At 41.2% G+C, this 18,557-nt stretch overlaps 1 protein-coding gene across 1 annotated transcript in view; it reads right to left on the bottom strand.

The window, feature by feature from the left end:
* Positions 1 to 18,142, bottom strand: part of HTR3B (5-hydroxytryptamine receptor 3B) — a gene marked incomplete at both ends in the record, with an annotated part of 39,826 nt that extends 21,684 nt beyond the window's left edge. The window contains 2 exons of the mRNA XM_081100411.1: positions 13,756 to 13,916; positions 18,103 to 18,142. Coding sequence (XP_080956537.1) covers positions 13,756 to 13,916; positions 18,103 to 18,142 — 201 coding nt within the window. The remainder of the gene's footprint in view (positions 1 to 13,755; positions 13,917 to 18,102) is intronic.
* Positions 18,143 to 18,557: the final 415 nt, after the last annotated feature.

The following is an 18,557-nucleotide window of genomic DNA, read 5'->3' as shown; positions in this document are numbered from 1 at the left end:
CCAAGAATACTCTACCCAGAAAAGCTATCATTGAAGGATATATAAAGAGCTTCCCAGACAAGAAAAAGCTAAAGGAGTTCATCACCACCAAACTAATATTATAAGAAATGTTAGCCCTAACCAGTTTGACTCAGTGGATAGAGTGTCGGCCTACAGACTGAAAGGTCCCAGGATTGATTCCGATCAAGGGTATATACCTTAGTTTTGGGAACATCCCTAGTGGGAGGTGTACAGGAGGCAGCTGATAGATGTTTCTAACTCTCTATCTCTCTCCTTTCCTCTCTGCAAAAAGTCAAATATATATATATATATATATATATATATATATATATATATATATACTAGAGGCCCGGTGCACTCGGGGGGGAGGGGGGTCCCTCAGCCCAGCCTGTGCCCTCTCGCAGTCTGGGACCCCTCAGGAGATAACGACCTGCTGGCTTAGGCCTGCTCCCGGGTGGCAGAGGGCAGGCCCAATCCCTAGGTGCAGCCCCTGGTCAGGCTCAGAGCAGGGCCGATTGGGGAGTTGGGGCACCGTCCCCTGTCATGCATAGAGCAGGGCGATCGGGAGGTTGTGATGCCACCCTCAGTCACGCTCAGGGTAGGGCTGATTGGGGGGTTGGGGCACCGCCCCCTGTCACACTCAAGGCAGGGTCGATGGGGAGGTTGCGGCGCCACCCTCTGTCACGCACAGAGCAGGGCCAATCCAGGGGTTGGGGCGCTGCCCCCTGTCACGCACAGAGCAGGGCCCATCAGGGGGTTGGGGCACCGCCACTCTCACACTCAGGGCAGGGCCGATGGGGAGGTTATGGCTCTACCCCGTCACACACAGAGCAGGGCCCGTGGGGGGAGGAGGTTGGGGCGCCGCACCCTGTCACACACAGAGCCGCAGGGCGATCAGGGGGTTGGGGAGCTCCCCCCTATCAGGCACAGAGCAGACTGATCAGGGGGTTGGGGTGCCTTCCCCTGTCACGAACAGAGCAGGGTGGATAGGGAGGTTGTGGCCCCGCCCCCTGTCACACACAGAGCTGCAGGGCGATCAGGGGGTTTGGGTGCTGCCCCCTGTCACACTGATCCCGATGCCGGGAGGCCTCTCGGCTCCGCTGATCCCGGTGCTGGGAGGCATATTACCCTTTTACTATATAGGGTAGAGGCCTGGTGCACGGGTGGGTGCCAGCTGGTTTGCCCTGAAGGGTGTCCTGGATCAGGGTGGGGGTCCCCACTGGGGTGCCTGGCCAGCCTGGGTGAGGGGGTGATGGCTGTTTGCAGCTGGTCACACACCCTTCAGGATGGGGATCCCCACTGGGGTGCCTGGCCAGTCTGGGTGAGGGGCTAAGGGCTGTTTTCAGTCTGGGGGTGACTGAAGCTCCCAACCGCTCCTGTTTTTCTTTTTTATTTTGGGCCAGCTTTAGCTTTGAGGCTTGGCTCCAGCTCTTAGGCCTCCACTGCTGAAAGTAGGTTTCTGGCCTTTGCTTACAATGTTGCGATCCTGCTGACTGAAGCCGGGCAGGTTTCTGGGGTTTTGTTTAGCTTCTATGTTTGTTACATAGTTGCTTGCAGCTCAGAGGCCTGCAGGGGCAGGCAGGGAACGTTGGAGTCCTCCGTCACTGAAGCAAGCAAGCCTCATGTTAGTTTCAAGCTGCCTGGCTGCTGGCCACCATCTTGGCTGACAGTTAATTTGCATATTGCCCTGATTAGCCAATGGGAAGGGTAGCGGTCGTATGCCAATTACCATGTTTCTCTTTTATTAGATAGGATTTTTTTTTTTTTTAAGATATGTTAAAGGATCTTCTTTAAGATAGGAGGGGGTTTGGGAGATGGGTGAAAATGTGAAGGTATTAAGAAGTAAAAATTGGAAGTTATAGAATAATCACAGTGATTAAAATACAGGATAGGGAATATAGTCAATAATATTGTAATAACTATGTATGGTGCCAGATTGGTACTAGATTTATCAGGGTGATAACTAAATAAGTTATATAATGTCTAATCACTGAGTTGTACACCTGAAACTAATATAATACTGTATGTTAACTGTAATTTAAAAAATATTTTAAGTAAAAAAAAAAAGATATGCTAAGTGAAAAAAGTCAGTCATTGTATGATTGTATGATTCCATTTACATGAAATGTCTAAGATAGGCAAATCTATACAGGCAACGTAGATTAGTATTTGCCAGTGGGAGTGGGGCATGGGGTGTGAGTAAAGTGATGAAATATTCTGAAATTAGTGGTGATGTTTGGATAACTTTGAATATACTAAAAACCACTAAATTGTTAAGCTGCTATTTTAAAATTGCATTAATAAGGAAAAAGGAAACCATTTTGAAGACATTTTCAGGGAATTTATAAGTAAAAAGGCTAATAAAAACTATTAATGAAATTGCCTTGAAAATATGTATACATGGAAAATATGTATAAAAATTGCATTCCTAGAACAAGAAAAAGAGAAATGGAAAAAGTCAAGCAGAAGATGTGAAATAAAATGTGTAAAACGTTTCCCTCAATGATTTAGGTTCAGAGCTGAGGAGTTATTTAGATATCCTTTGTATTTGTGTAGTATTAGTAAAATATCAAATTTTAATGAAATAATAGAGTTTGGGGGACTGGTGTCAAAAAGCAAATAACAACTCAATTTTCCTCCTAGAACAGGATATATTAAACAAAGTATCCAACCACATCAAAAATGTTTAATTTTTGTACACAGGTCAAGACCACTACTCTCTTCAGTCTATGTTTGGTAGGTGATAGGGAGATACCATTGCTGTTCAGTCCATGCAGGTGGTGTACCTGGAATTGTGCAGTACACAGGCTATCCAGACATACACAGGATGGCGCCATTTGGAAGAGAAACACTGAACTTTTTAGATTAAAGCTCCTCCTTTTTGCAATCAAGAAAGCAAATTGCTAATGAATCGGCATTTTTAGGCACCACGAGAAAGAAGAAAGGATTGCGGGCAGATACGCGGTAGCCCTGTTTTAGGGGTCTTGACAGGGTCTAGTCCAGGGGTGGGCAAACTTTTTGACTCGAGGGCCACAATGGGTTCTTAAACTGGACCAGAGGGCCGGAACAAAAGCATGGATGGAGTGTTTGTGTGAACTAATATAAATTCAAAGTAAACATCATTACATAAAAGGGTACGGTCGTTTTTTTTTTTTAGTTTTATTCATTTCAAACGGGCCAGATCCGGCCCGGGCCGTAGTTTGCCCACGGCTGGCTGAGTGAACTTGCTGTACAGATTTTTGTGGACTTCAGAATGGATACTTGGAAAAGGCCGGTTTTAAAGTAGTATACAAAGTGAAAAAACTGAATTCACAAGGTTTTCCACAAGGAACAGCTTGGAGGAGAAACAGAGGGGATGTCCAGCCAAGATCAGCAATGCAGGGGCCATGGTAGTCAAAAAAAAAAAAAAAGCCCTCTGTTGAGAGCTCAAGGTTAGGTGACTCCACTTCCTTCCAGTCTTACCAGCGGAGAGACCCTGACATTAGTCACGTCTCACCCAGGAAAGCACAAAAGCCTCTAGGCTTAGGTGCAATCAACAAGGGTTCCCCACTAACAGGGGAAAAACAAGTCCACGTACAGTTCGTTTCACTGGGAAATACAGCTGTTAACTACTCTTTTACCACAAATACACGTCTACATCTAGGAAATGCCTTCAGCAGTTTCTTTATCACCGCCCTGCCAAGTCAGGAATCTCGTTGACTTGGTCATGTAGCTGGGAGAAGGTCTCTATGGTTTTCACTTTATTTTTTTATTTTTGGTTGATTCTCATTAAGTACCATGTTGAAACCTTAGCTCATTTTTCTCTGCTTACCCATTGCTTTGTCATAGGATATGTAATACTAGTGTTCAGAATTTCTTCTCTAACATCTTCTGGGGGCGTGCGGGAGGATTCGTCATTCAGCCCTAAAGAACACAATGTCAAAAAGGAGTCTGAGGCTGAAACTGAAATCTTTTTTGTCAAAGGAAACAAGTTTCTCAATGCCAGCTGGTGAACATAATTGGTTCTCTAGTGGCATTATTCACAGCTTTCCCCTCTGTGTGTCTCTCTCTCTTTCTCTTTAGATAACTTCCATCTTGCTTGTTAAAAGCAGAGGATATTTCAGAGAATTGGAATTCATTAGTCTTCCTAACAGAGGGAGTCTATTTAGATCTAAATTGGTGGTTAGCAGATATATAGATAATTCCCGCACATTCTTATTTCTCTTTCCCAGTCCCGAAGACTATAGAAACAGATGCCTCAGCGTCTGGCTGGGAGGCTCTACTCAGTGTACTGGAATACAAAGGTATCTGGGATTCTGAATTGACAAAACTCAATAGAAACAAATTGAAACTTTTCACTGTTGAGTAGACTATCTCTATAATCAGATTTCCCTAAGGTACTCATAATACCCAGAAATTCTAAGATGAGACTGTAATCTTTCATAGGAACAGAACAAGAGGAAGAACGTTATAATGAGAGCGAGGTGTTATGATGAAAACCGGGCTGGAAGCTCTTTCTCCAAACAAAAGTTGCCAGCAGTTCAGCTGCCGGCAGATGCATCCAACAAGTTATCTATTCACGTTGGGAGTGTCCTTGTCTGAGCTGAATCTGTGAGCGATCTGATCAAGTCCTTTAAACCTGGCCTTGCCTCTGGAATGAACTTCAGGTTTAGCCCAACTGAATATCATAAAGACATTTGCCAAGCATATTAGTCATAAAAGCAATCCTAGAATTTGTAGTTATACATTGTAATTAATTAGTTTGTTAGGCAAACACCTATCCACTATCTTTGAAGTAAGATATATTGTGTTGCCCGGTAGGTGTGGCTCAGTGGTTGAGCATCAACCTATGAACCTGGAGGTCATAGATTCTATTACCAGTAAGGGCACATGCCCAGGCTGTGGGCTCAATCCCCAGTGGGGGGCATGCAAGAGGCAGCGATCAGTGATTCTCTCTCATCATTGATGTTTCTCTCTCTCTCTCTCCCTCCTCCATCCTCTCTGAAATCAATACAAATATATTTAAATTTTAAAAAAGATATAGTGTTGCATATTGGGGGAAATATGAGTAAGAAAGTCTTTCCCTCAAGTAGCTTATTAATAAATTAGGGTATGTGACATTTTAACAACTATGTGCATTGAGAAATACACAGACTTCAGTGGATTTAAAGCAAGGAGACACTGCTTTCAGCTTGGAGAATTGAGGGGAAATTACACTAGGAACTAAGATTTGAAGGACTACACTATTCTGCAGATGGAGAATGAAAAGGAAGACATTTCGTGGAGAAAATAACAGAATGAATGGCATACAAACAGGAAACAACAAGGGGTTCAGTTGCAATGTAGTCTTGAGCACATGTAGATGATAAAGTTAAGACAGCAGATAGGGATAAAAATAGAGGAAAGGGATATAAGGGAAGTTTACCATGCCCAGTAATATGATATGTCTAACTATTCTAGTAAAAATTAATATATTCCACAACAGTGGAGAAAAACACACCTTTGAAAAAAATAATGTTCTCCTTAGTTGCCATAAGGAATCTGATTTCATTTTTCTTATTAAGGTAGGAAGAAAGAGTTAGATAAAAGTTTTCAGTTTGATACGGTTGTTCTAAGGGGAAATCCTATATAATAAAAGGCTAATATGCAAATCAACCGAACAGCGGAATGACCGGTCACTTTGATGCACACTGACCATCAGGGGGCAGATGCTCAACACAGGAGCTGCCCCCGGTGGTCAGTGCGCTCCCACAGGGGGAGCGCTGCTCAGCCAGAAGCTGGGGTGACAGCTGGCAAGCACAGCGGCGATGGGTCTTTATGTAAAAACCATACTCCTTTTCTATATTTACCCCCAAAAAGCCTCTAAAGGAAAGTCTGAGCAATTTTACTCTATATGAATCAATTTAGAAAGTAGGAGGAAGAGAGATCTAGAAGCTAGTCTTAATCCCCTACTCAAGGCTGGTTATTCCTCTGCCCCGAGGTTTCACATCACATGGTTCTCATTCTGTGTCTATTCAAATCATGCTTTTTCCATTGTATGGTGTCTGATAATAACCCACTGACAACTAAGCAGCAAGGACTAATATTTCTCAAGGAGGTAAGGATATAGTCCCAGGAAATTGTTTCCAAAATTCTAGTTCAATATCCAATTAGGAAAGAGATTTAAAGAAGTTTTCTGTTGGAGTTTGGGTAACAGGAGGCCTTTTGGAGCAGAGGTGGGTGTTTCCTGGCATTTAATTACACAACATTTTCTAGGATCTTAGATCCAGTACTTTCACTAGTGTGAATGAGAAAATAAAGCTAGGAAAAGTAAAATTGGTTGCTAAAAGGGGGATTTTTTTTATTAGTTTAGCTTTCCTGTTTGTAAAGAAATAATGACTACAGGGGTATATAAGCTGGAGGAAAATATTCTATAATAACTTGCATCAGACAAAAATAATCATTTAAACCCTGTTATAACATATCCATTATACTTTTAGTTTCAAATTATTTTTATCAATTGCATTGTCTAATTCTTAATCAGAAAATCAGAGTCTGTAATGCATAGCATAGCAGTCAGATATTTACATAGAAACCACCTCCATGGGTTCATCAAAAGCTTAAATACGGAACTGCTTTATGATCCAGTGTTTCCACTCCTGGGTATATAGCCAAAGAGGCCCCAAACACTAATTTGAAAGAATATGTGCAAATATATGCCGTATGTTCATTGTAGCATTATGTACAATAGCCAAGATAATGAAGCAACCTAAGTGCCCATCAGTAGACAAGCGGGTTGACCTAGAGGGCATTGTGCTAAGTGAAATAAGTCAGACAGAGAAAGACAAATACCATGTGATTTCACTCATATTTGGAATCTAAAGAGCAAATTAAACAAACAGGCAGAACAGAAAAAGACTCATAGAGAACAGACTGATGGTTGCCTAAGGGGAGGAAGGCTGTTGGGGGGCCTGGGTAAAAAAGGTGAAGGGACTGAGAAGAACAAATTGGTAGTTAGGGAACAGTCACAGGGTTGTAAGAGTACAGCGTAGGGAATATAGTCATTAATGCTGTAATAACTATGTATGGTGTCAGGAGGGTATTTGAAACATTGGGAGGACCTCTTTGTAAAGTATGTGGTTGTCTAACCACTATGCTGTTACACCTGAAACTAATACAAAATAACAGTGAATGTAAACTGTAATTGAAAAGTAAAATTTAAAGAAAAGAAAGAAAAACACACTTCCATTAAAATAATTTAAAGAGGAATTATTGTTATTTTAACTTAATTCAAGATAAGTACATTAAAACAATAACACTGAACTGTGAGGCATATTATGTATGTAAATGTACAATTGAGGGCAAAAGTAGTACCAAGGATGGGGAGCAAGTAAATGGAATTTTACTGCTGTAAGGCTCGTACATTTTATGTGAAATGTAATAACATTAATTCTAAGTACATTATATTAAGTGAATAATGGATCTGGAACTCTGTAAGCCAACACTAGAAAATAAAACAATATATAGAAGAGTCCTAAAAGGCCAATAGAAGAACTAAAATTGAATATTAAAATTTTTTAATTTACCTAAAATAAGGTTGGATATGAGAAAAAGGAGAACATAAAACAAAACAGATGGGACAACTAGAAAACAAATAACAAGATGGCATTGGTAAATGGATCAAACACTTCAATAAAAATGCATAGGTTGACGGTTTAAAAAAGCAATACCCCGGACTACTGCTTGGTTACAGGAATGAACTATTGATACGCACAACAGCTTCGAAGAACAGTAAGGGAATTAGACTGAATGAACAAACTCAGTCTTGAAGGTTACATACTGAGTGGTTCCATTATAATAGTCTTGAAAATATAGTTTTAAAGAGAGAAAATATTGACTGGTTGCCAGTGGTTAAGGATTGGGAGGAGAAGGGGCCGGGGCTGGGAAGGAGCAGCACCAGGAAGCCCTGTGGTGGCGACGGCATAGCTTGAAGTGGTGGTGATGGTGACTACACTAGGATAAAATTACGGAGAAGCACACACACCAATTTGAATACATGTAAAATTGGAGAAACCTGAATGAGCTCTGTGGATTGCACAAATGTTATTTTTCTAGTATTGACACTGTACAATATTAATGCAAGATGTTAATATTGGGAGACATTGGGTGAAGGATGCACAAAACCTCCCTGTAAATTGATTTACAACTTCCTATAAATTTATAATTATTTCAAAATAAAAAGTTGGGAAAAAATCAAGACCCAGAGCAGACAATAGACAAACCACAATTATAGCTGGAGATTTTAACGTTCCTCACTATAAAATTAATGGAACAACAACAAAAATTTGTAAAAGTTAGAAGAGACTTTAACAATGCTACCAAACATATTTATTAAATTGATATTTATATAACAGTTTATCCTTTTATTCAGCACTGTACTGAAAGTTCAAGCCAAAGCAATAGGCAATAATAAAAGGAAAGGTTTAAAAAGCAAAAATAAAGAAGTAAAACTATCTCTATTCACAGACAACATGGTCTTCTACATAGAAAATCTGAAAGAATCTACCAAAAAAGCCTCTGAAACTAATAAGAGATTGTAGGATCATAGAATCCAAGGCCAAAATGTACAAATCAATTATTGGGGTTGTTTTGTTTTGTTTTGTTTGTATGCTAGCAACAAATGGAGACTCCATTTAAAATACCATTCATAATAGCATTAAAAATATAAAATACTTATGGATAAACTTAACCAAATATGTACAAATCCCTGAAAACTACAAAATATTACTAGCAGAAATCAAAGAAGAACTAAACAAATGAAGAGGTACTAGGACACTGTATTCATGGATTGAAGGCTATTAAGATGTCAATTCCCCTCAAATAGATCTGTAGATTTAATGTCATCCCAACAGAAATTCTATCAGGTTTCTTTCCACTAGAAATTGATGAATTGATTCTAAAGTTTATATGGAAATACAAAGGATGTCGAAGAGTCAAAAGAGTTTTGAAACAGAAGAACAAGGTTGGAAGACACACTACCCGATTTCATGATTTCTGGAATGCTACGGTAATTGACAGTGTACTAGTGTAAGGAGGGACATATTGAACAGTTGTACAGAACACAGGACAGAAATAGGCCCAAAGTACATATAAACAATGCTTGTAACTCAATAAGATAATAAGCAACCCTATTTTACAAATGGGTAAAAGATTTTAACAAATACTTTACCCACCAAAACACACAATTAGCAAATTAGCTCACAAAATGATGCTCAATATCATTAGTCTGTAGTCAAATTAAAGTGAAAAACCACATGAGCCACCACTACAAATCTACTAGAAGGGCTAAAATGTTAAAAGACTGACCACATCAAGTGCTGGTCATCATGTGAGGAACTGAAACTCTAATACATTGCCGGTGGATTGTAAAACGATACAGTCACTTTGGAAAACAGTTAGCAGACCTTTATGCAGTTAAATATAGACTTATCATACAACGCAGCAATCCCATACCTAAGTATTTATCCAACAGAAGTGAAAACATATGCAAATGTTTATAGTGGCTATATTCATAATAGGCACAAGTTGGAAGCAGCCCACATATCCAACAACTGTTAAATAGATAAACAAATCGCAGTACATCTGCACAGTGGAATACTCCCGTTGATATATGCAACAACACAACATGGACGAATCTCAACAGCATTATGCTAAGTGAAAGAAGCCAAAAACAAAGTGGAAAATGCCGTATGATTTAATTTATACAGCATTCTGGAAAGGCAACATTATAATGAGAAAAACAGCTCAGTCACTTCCAGGGACTGAGGATAGAAGGAAGAGATTTGCTTAAGAAAGATGAGTTTCACTTTGTGTAATTTATACCTCAGTTCTAAATGTCTCAAAATTTTGTAAGATGCAACAAAAGAAGTGGTTAGAGGGAAAATTATAACTTTAAATGCAAAATTAGAAAAGAAAAAGGATCAAAATCAGTAAGTTTCTACTTTAAAAACAACTAGATGAAGAAAAATTAAATGCAAAAGAAAAAAGATACGAGCAGATATCAATGAAAAAAATAAATAAAAATTGATAAACCTTTGGAAATACTGGCCAAAGAAAAATAAGAGAAAACACAAATTACTAACATGAGAAATGTAAAAGACAATATCACCATGGACACTAAAAGAATAAAAAAGCAATATCATAGCCCAGGCTGGTTGGTTGGAACATCGTTCCATACACCACAAGGTGGCAGTTCGATTCTGCTCAGGGCACATACCCCAGTTGTGGCTTCAATCCCTGGTTAGAATGTATGTAGGAGGCAACCAATCGATGTCTCTCTCTCACACACATCGTTTGTGTGTGTGTGTGTGTGTGTGTGTGTGTCTTTGTCTCCCCCCCTCCTTTAAAAATCAATGGGAAAAAATCAATTCTTCCTTAAATATCTCTGTAGATCCCACATCATTTTAAACAAACTCTAAGCAGGATGTGTGTGTTTTTTTAATGTTTAAATAGAAATGGATGGCGGCTTCTCTCTGAAGCACACCCATACCTTTCTCCTTCCCCAGGCTCCTTCTGTCTGCCTTTCTTTTTCTTAAGCTTCAAAGGTCCTTCCTTTGCCTCTATAACTTGTTTCCTGAGGCCACACAGCCCAGCTGGCTCACCTTTTCTACCTCTGTGACTTTCTAAATAAACTTAATCATATATATATATATATATATATATATATATATATATATATGGAAAGAGAGAGAGAGAGTGTGTTAGACAAGATGACTATAAAATGTATGAAGAAATACTAAGGTCATAAGAGCCAAACTATCTTAAAAACAAAGAACAAAATCCAAGGACTTATATTATCTGATTTCAAGAGAAACACAAAACAAAAAAACCCCCACAAAGACAACATCAAAAACCTTGACCCATACCTCATAGCATCACCAAAATTAATTCTCAATAGATCATAGAACTAAATCTGAGGAGCTAAAAACTCTAAACCTTCTGGAAGAAAGTATTTTCTTGAACTTGGAGTAACAAAGGTTTCTTGGTACCTGAAAGCACTAACCATAAATAAATAATTGATAGAAATAGACTTCACTAAATTAAAAATTTCTGTTTGTCATAAGACCCATTAAGGGATGAGTCATTGAGCTGCGGACTGGGACTAAACAACATTCACAGTACATATATGACAAAGAACTTATGTCCAGAATATGTAAACAACTCCAATAAATCCTACATAATAAAAGCCTAATATGCTAAATGTCCAACTGTTTGACCGTTCGACCAGTCACTATGACATGCACTGACCATTAGGTGGCAGACACTCCAAATGATAGGTTACGTGCAGCTGAGGTCTGGCCAATCGGGACTGAGCATGATGGCTGGACATGTCCTGGAGCCCTCCTGCAGTCCCTCCCCAACCCCCATCATGCTCTGGTGGAGTCCCTCGGCCTGGCCTGCACCCTCTCACAATCCGGGACCCTACAGGGGATGTCGGAGAGCTGGTTGTGACCTGATCCTTACAGGCGAGGCCAAAGGACCCCACTGGTACATGAATGCATGTCCCAGGCTTCTAGTCTATAATAAAAAAAACCAATAGCCAAATAAAAATAAGGAAAATACTTAAATACTTTACAAAGAAGCTATGTAAGTAGCCAATAAGCACATGAAAAAGAGCCCCAAATCATTAGCCGTCAAGGAAATGTAAAGTAAAAGCACAATAATATACCACCACACCCTACCAGAGTAGCTAAAAGTTAAAAGTTGATAGTATCAAATGTTGATGAGGATGTGGAGCAATGGGAACTCTCAGTGCTGACTGGTCGGAGAGTAAAATGACAACCATTTTGTAAATCAGCCTGGCAGTTTCTCAGTTATTCCACTTCTAGGTTTTCCCTAAGAGAAATGAAAACATATGAACGCAGAAGACGTGTCCAGGAGTGTTCATACCAGCTTCATTAATAATATCCTAAAACTGGAAACACCCCAATGCTTATCAACAGAAGAGTACATACATAAATCATGGTATAGCCATAGCCAAATACCGCTTAACAACAACAACATGAGTAAACCTCAGAAACATTACACTCAAGGAAAAATCCAGACACAATAGATCAGCGGTTCTCAACCTGTGGGTCGAGACCCCTTTGGGGGTCGAACGACCCTTTCACAGGGGTCACCTAAGACCATCGGAAAACACATATATAATTACATATTGTTTTCGTGATTAATCACTATGCTTTAATTATGTTCAATTTGTAACAATGAAAATACATCCTGCATATCAGATATTTAGATTACGATTCATAACAGTAGCAAAATTACAGTTATGAAGTAGCAACAAAAATAATTTTTTGGTTGGGGGTCACCACAACATGAGGAACTGTATTAAAGGGTCGCAGCATTAGGAAGGTTGAAAACCACTGCAATAGATGAATAAAATTTCACTCATATGATGTTCTAAATATGGTAAAAATAATCTATGATGAAAGAAATCAGAACAGTGGTTATTTCTATGGTGGAGGGAATGGGGGTTGACTGGGAAGGAAATGAGGGATCTTCCTGGGGTGATGAAAATGTTTGATAATTGATAGGTATGGATTATATGGGTGCACACAGTTATCAAACCTCATTGAATTGTACACTTAAGATCTATGCATTTCAATATATGTATCTTATACTTCAATTAGAAAAAAATCGTTTTGAGAAGTAAATTGAAAAAAAATCATTAAACTACTTTAACAAAACAAGCTAAATAAAAGTCTGCTTATAAGAGAAATCAATGTATGGTGCCAGAGGGGCACTAGACTTATCAGGGTGGATCACTTCATAAGGTACACGAATGTCTAATCACTATGTTGTACACTTGAAAATAAGTTAACATTGAATGTCAACTGTATTGAAAACATAAATTAAAATAAGAGAAAAAGAAATCTGGGACCTACTGGTATTGAAGGCTTTGTAATTAAGAAAAAGGAGAAAGAGTCAAGCTGGAGTGGCTCAGTGGTTGAGCATCAACCTATGAACCAAGAGGTCACGGTTCAATTCCCTGTCAGGGCACAGGCCTGGGAGGCAGGCTCCATGCCCAGTAGGGGGCATGCAGGAGACAGTTGATCAATGATTTTCACTCATCATTGATGTTTCTATCTCTCTCTCCCTCTCCCTTCCTCTCTGAAATCAATAAAAAATATGTTGGTTTTTAAAAAAAAAAAAAAAAAAAGGAGAAAGAGGAAGCAAGGATAATCATCAAGACCATCATTTATTTACATGATTTTTTCTCATGTTATTCCCACAAAAACCCATTTTTCAGATATGGTAGGAAAAACATGCTTTAATAAACAAATCTTCTCCCACCAGCCTTAGCAAAAACCTTAGGTATAAGGCCCCTTATACACTCAACACCAAAGCACCTTTTTCTCTTTTTAAATTTTCAGGCAATGCTATCACTAAGAAATGTGAACCATGGGGCGGGGTTGGAATACCTATTACCATTCTTTGTTTCAGCAATACTCATAAAATATGCACCAGGTCTATGACCAGAATTCTTGAAACATCTTATTCTGTGAAATACATATTACTAGATTATCTGCCCACTCACATGTAAGTTGGGGGCTAGAAAGCATGATTTTCCTAATAAATATTCCACCTCATGCTCACTGCAAAACTGAGCCTAGCACAACCCCCCTACCATTTCAACTAAGAGTCTCAAGAACAAAACGATATTCCTAAGCTTCTGTGAAAACAGCAAGTCCCTTCACACCGGGGCAGCAGGAACAGGGAAGGGTAAGTGGTCCTTACCACATCCAGGACCGCACGGACAAACACGTCCAGGTAGACAGTGGTGGCCTCCGTCCAGTCGTGAACTGGTCTCACGTCCTTCTGATACTTCTGCAGTAGCTGCTTGGTGAGATGGTACAGAGCAGAATTCCTGGGATGAGGTGTATCTATGGCTAGGATTCCTGAACAAGAAAACTATCATTGTGAAGTTGAAAATCAGAGGAACTCAGCATCTTTAGGAGAGTTCAGACTATTCCAAACTCCTAGCAGACTATAGCCTCAGCTCACCCCGATCAGCCCAAGTCCACAGCCGGCTGGTAGTTTTTTTGGCAGACAGTTTTAAACAACTGATGTCAGTAAGCTGATGGCCTCTGTGCCCAATAGAGAAATCTCATTGCAAAGATAAATAAATCAACTCCATCTTCAGGGAAGCCAAGCTGCACCCACAATTTCAGTTTTAAGCAATCGTGCATCTTGGAGACAATTCCTTTCCTTGCTCCTGTACCACCTCTTCCTGTACATGAGACGACCTTCCTGTACACTTAGCCAAAACTGAACTTTCCCCTCAGCATTTTCTTTTGATTTTCCATTTTTAATTCAACAGTTAAAATAGAAAACCCAGGCAAAAACATGGACCAACCAATGAACCCGAAGAGCTGTGTGGATTTCTAAATAATGGGATTAATGAGATTCCAATTCCTTTCTCCTAAGAAAGAAATCACTTTTCTCACTCGGTCTGTCTTTAAATAAAATGCACTTGTCAGAAAATGAGATCTTCATTTGGGGAAATTCTCTCTAGTTCCAGGTAGCACCCATTTCCTACGGCCCAGGAATCTTGATTTGTGGAGGAGCAGGGATTGGTGTTGGGGGAGGGGAGTCCAGGGGAAAAGAAGCAAGAGAAATGAGCATCAACAATTGGAGGTGACAAATTTGTGAGGGTTTTCTCTGAATTGCAGAAAGGTATTTTGTTCACAAGCTTTGCCAGCCCTCGGGGGATCTAAAGCCTCGCTAAGTCATTGGACTGAAGCAAATTGTGTGCCTCCTGACACAGCGCGTGAGTGAAATCTATCTGCAGTGTCCTGCCTGTGAATTCGCCGGCGCGCAGTGGTTTTGATGGCTATTTTGATGAGCTGCCGAAGGTGTGCAGGATCCAGCAGGAAACTGTAAATGAGATATCTTCTCCCTGCGCGACAATCCTGTTTATACCCATTTCTCTATGAATGATGTCATGTCACTTGCAGCCACAGGCAGCAATTTCTATGATTTATCAATGTCATTGTGACCAAAATGCTAACGACGACGCTGGAGGTGCAATTCCAGACTCCTCGCGGGCAGTGGAATATTCACTTTCATTACCCACGGAACTGGGAGCCTAATGAGAATATTAACTCCCTAACTGCTCACCTGAGAGGTGCCTGGAGTGGCACGAGCTATTCAGGCGCGCAGACCCAGGTGCGTGGCTCGCATCAGGCATCATGTTTAGGGTGTTTGGTGAACTCTGATTGTCAAAGAATGTGCTGTGACTCTCTCCACCTGAGGCCATCTCTTGCTGGCGTACCCCAGGGGACGGAAGTCAGAAGCACGGAGCAAGCTGGTCTGGTGCTTTCCCTGCAAACACTGCTGTGGGCGACCTCACTTTTACCTCTCTCGGAAGCTCCCAGTTCCGGTCCCAGTTGGGGAAATACTGAAATTGCATGTTTCAACACAGTCAACTGCCCGAGACAGAATTAAAACAATTCTGAGAAATGAGCATGTGTTCCCTACACCCTCCCTGCTCACAAAGACTCAGATTCCCCGCTACTGTCTTTTCTAGGAACCAATCGACAGGCCCCCTTGGATAAACACATATTTCCCAGAGCATGTCAAGGTCTTTGGGTAACAAGAGCAAATTCTGGAAGCCAGAACTAGGAACAAAAGAGAAACGAGCGTTGACAGGAGAAACAGAAGAAGCAAAAGGAAGCGGGCTTACATAAACTGTAAGAGGAAAGGGTTCTTTGTTTAAAATGGGAAGAAATAATAAATTACATTTCTATGATGGATGCGAATTTGCCTGAGGAGAAAGATCTATAACAGGAGGGAGATTAAGGATCTAAGTGACCATTAATTAACAGTAAATTATGCCCCTCGGAAGCTAATGTGGCATTCACACGAGCGCTAAATGACTCACAGGGAAGTGATGTTTCAACAGACACTGATGGACGCTCCTGGCAGACCCCGCCCGAGCGGAGTGCTCCTAGCACTGCCTCCTAACACCCAGCTTCAGATAACTCACGCAAGATCGCGGGAAGGGGAAAGTGAGAGGAACTGAGATAGGAAACACGTTTAGGTGAAGAGAGGGCTTTTTTAAAAGATAAGAATACAGTAGGATAATTCCTTTGTTTTCCTTATGTGAATGAGTTTCTCTGACACACACCTACAGTACAGTGTTCTGCATTTTGATTAAAAGAGCTGTTCTGGCTTTAGTGAGCATACCACCTTTAGGATTCTGCAAGGTATACATACATCTGAGGGGTGACAAGGAAATAGGTCTAGGTGTGTGGCTCCATGGAATACCTAATACTGACTGAATACTTGCATATGTCAGGCACTAGGCTAAAGGCGCTTTCCCTGAATTCTCTCATTTCACGTTTGCCACAGCCTGTGAGATACACACTCTGCAGCCCCATGCGTCACGATTATTACAGGTGAAGGGCTACGGCCTTGATGACGTTAGTACCGCCTGCGGCCATACAGCTTGCCAGCAAAGAGGCCGGGATTTAACCACAACGGACCTGTGGCCCAGCTTCCTGAAAATATCAGCCACCGCAGTGAGCAGCCTTTGCAAAGAGAGACGGATGCCTTGCGACAGTTGTACACTGTTGGGCAGAAACAGCCCCTTGTAACTTTTTGCGAATGTGTTTTCAGGCCAATCAGAGCTTCTGTTTGCGTTGCACCTTACAGTTCACCATGCTGTCTTGTCTGATCTTCATGAACATACAGACTAAAGAGTTAACTTGCAGGAAAACTGAATCTCTAAGAGATTAACTGACTCGCCAGGGTCACCTGGCTGGCGAGGAGTGGCGCAGGAACTAGCCGGCTCTCTTCCTCCGTCTGCCCAGCACACCGCCTCCAGCAGCAGCCGTGAAGGGGCGGCCGGCTCGGTGATCTCATATTTACAAATCCTCTTGATACTAACCCGTTAGAGTTCCCGAGGGTGGATTTTTCTGCAACTAATGTGCTCGGTAGGATTTATGTTCAAGCACAGATTACTAGACACTGTTAAAACACCTTTGTCTGCAACATTTAGAACAAAAATCAAGCATAATACAAAACATTAGGAAGAGACGTTAAGAAGAATTTCTTCTGTTTTCTTACCTTCATTTTTCTATTTTATCTTAGTTTAATGCTCATAATTATTTTCTGCTAAGAAACCCATTTGGCATTTAATGAAATTTCCTCTGTTTTCATTTTTATAATTAAGATAGGCTTTTATCCTTTAAGTTCAATAATCAGGATTTTTATACTTTAATGATAAGTGGCTACTTTTTTTCTCCACTGAATAAAAAAATCATTTCCAACTTCTTGACTACCAAATTCTTTCCTCATCTCCATAATTGACTCATTCCACTTCCAGTTATATTTTAAAACATGGAAATTCAGATACGGGCTCTAGGAGAACCCTCAAGAAAGGGGGATATTGGGAAATAGCAGCATAAAGATAAATTCTTTATTTGTGCATGTTTCCTAAGAATCAGTTGTGTCCTAACTAAAATGGCTTAATTCAATAGAGTTAATACTGGCACCATGGATGTTCAGTTCCAAAATTTGGGGGGGAAAAAATACGTTAGCTTCTAAGAGGAGTTGTTTCCTAATCTTAAGAGGAATTGTGCACCCAAAACATGTGAGCTGACAGCGTGCATCTTTGACTCGCCTGCGCAGACTGTGTGGGTGGATGGAAGCCCCTGAAACCAAAATGGTCTTCAGGCATCTGTAGCCACAATGCGTCCAAGGGCCTCTCTCTCTCTGGGTTACTCAAAGCTTATGATGACGCCAAGACCATTTTGGATAATAAAAATGTACACTTCAGACACAAAAGCCAATCTGAGAAAGAACGCCCCACAGGCTCCATGGAAACTGCAGCAGAGAGAGGGGTCCTAGGACAGCAGAGATTCGGCAAACAGGGCACCCAGAGGCCACGCTCACTCTGTGGGAACGCCTGGCCGTGGGGCCCTGTGTGTGCACGTGTCTGTAACTGCAGGAGCAGGGTCTCCATGGAGCTTCACAGGACCGGCCTGTGACAGATGAGTTAGTCACATGGCACAAGTAGAAAACATTGTCTCTAGTTCCTCAGAGTTAGCACCCACCCTGTTAAATCCCCAGAGGACTCACCTGACGCAGCCACCAGGATGAAGGGCCACACAGGAGCCATCGCACTTGCCAAGCAGGAATGGCACTCAGTCCTGCCTAGCAGGCTCCTCTCCACTGGGCTGCTCTCTGCTGCTGTCCCTGCTGCTGCTACTTTGCAAACACCGAATGGAAACCAGAGGCAGTACCAGCGCCACAGAAACGTTTTGGAACTGGTGCCATCGCGATAGCCCTGAACTTCTCCGCGCGGTTCTGCCCCAGGGTCCAATCACGGCCAGCGCTGCCATTCCCCCGACAGGAGGTTTCTAAGTGAATAATGTAATCTAAGAGGAGCCCCTGAGGACGGGAAACTCCACACTAATATGATTTCCTTGGCAGCCTCTACCTAAGGCAGGGCTCTTGCTAACGTTCAGGACACTAATCTCATTAATAACTGAGACCCAAATCGCCGTTCCAAATACGCAGGAACGTCTTCAGCC

The sequence above is a fragment of the Myotis nattereri genome (assembly GCF_964212035.1).
Source record: "Myotis nattereri genome assembly, chromosome: 9".
In the NCBI taxonomy this organism is placed as follows: domain Eukaryota; kingdom Metazoa; phylum Chordata; class Mammalia; order Chiroptera; family Vespertilionidae; genus Myotis; species Myotis nattereri.
The sequence above is the reverse complement of the archived record's forward strand: the minus strand, read 5'-3'. Positions and strand labels throughout refer to the sequence as shown.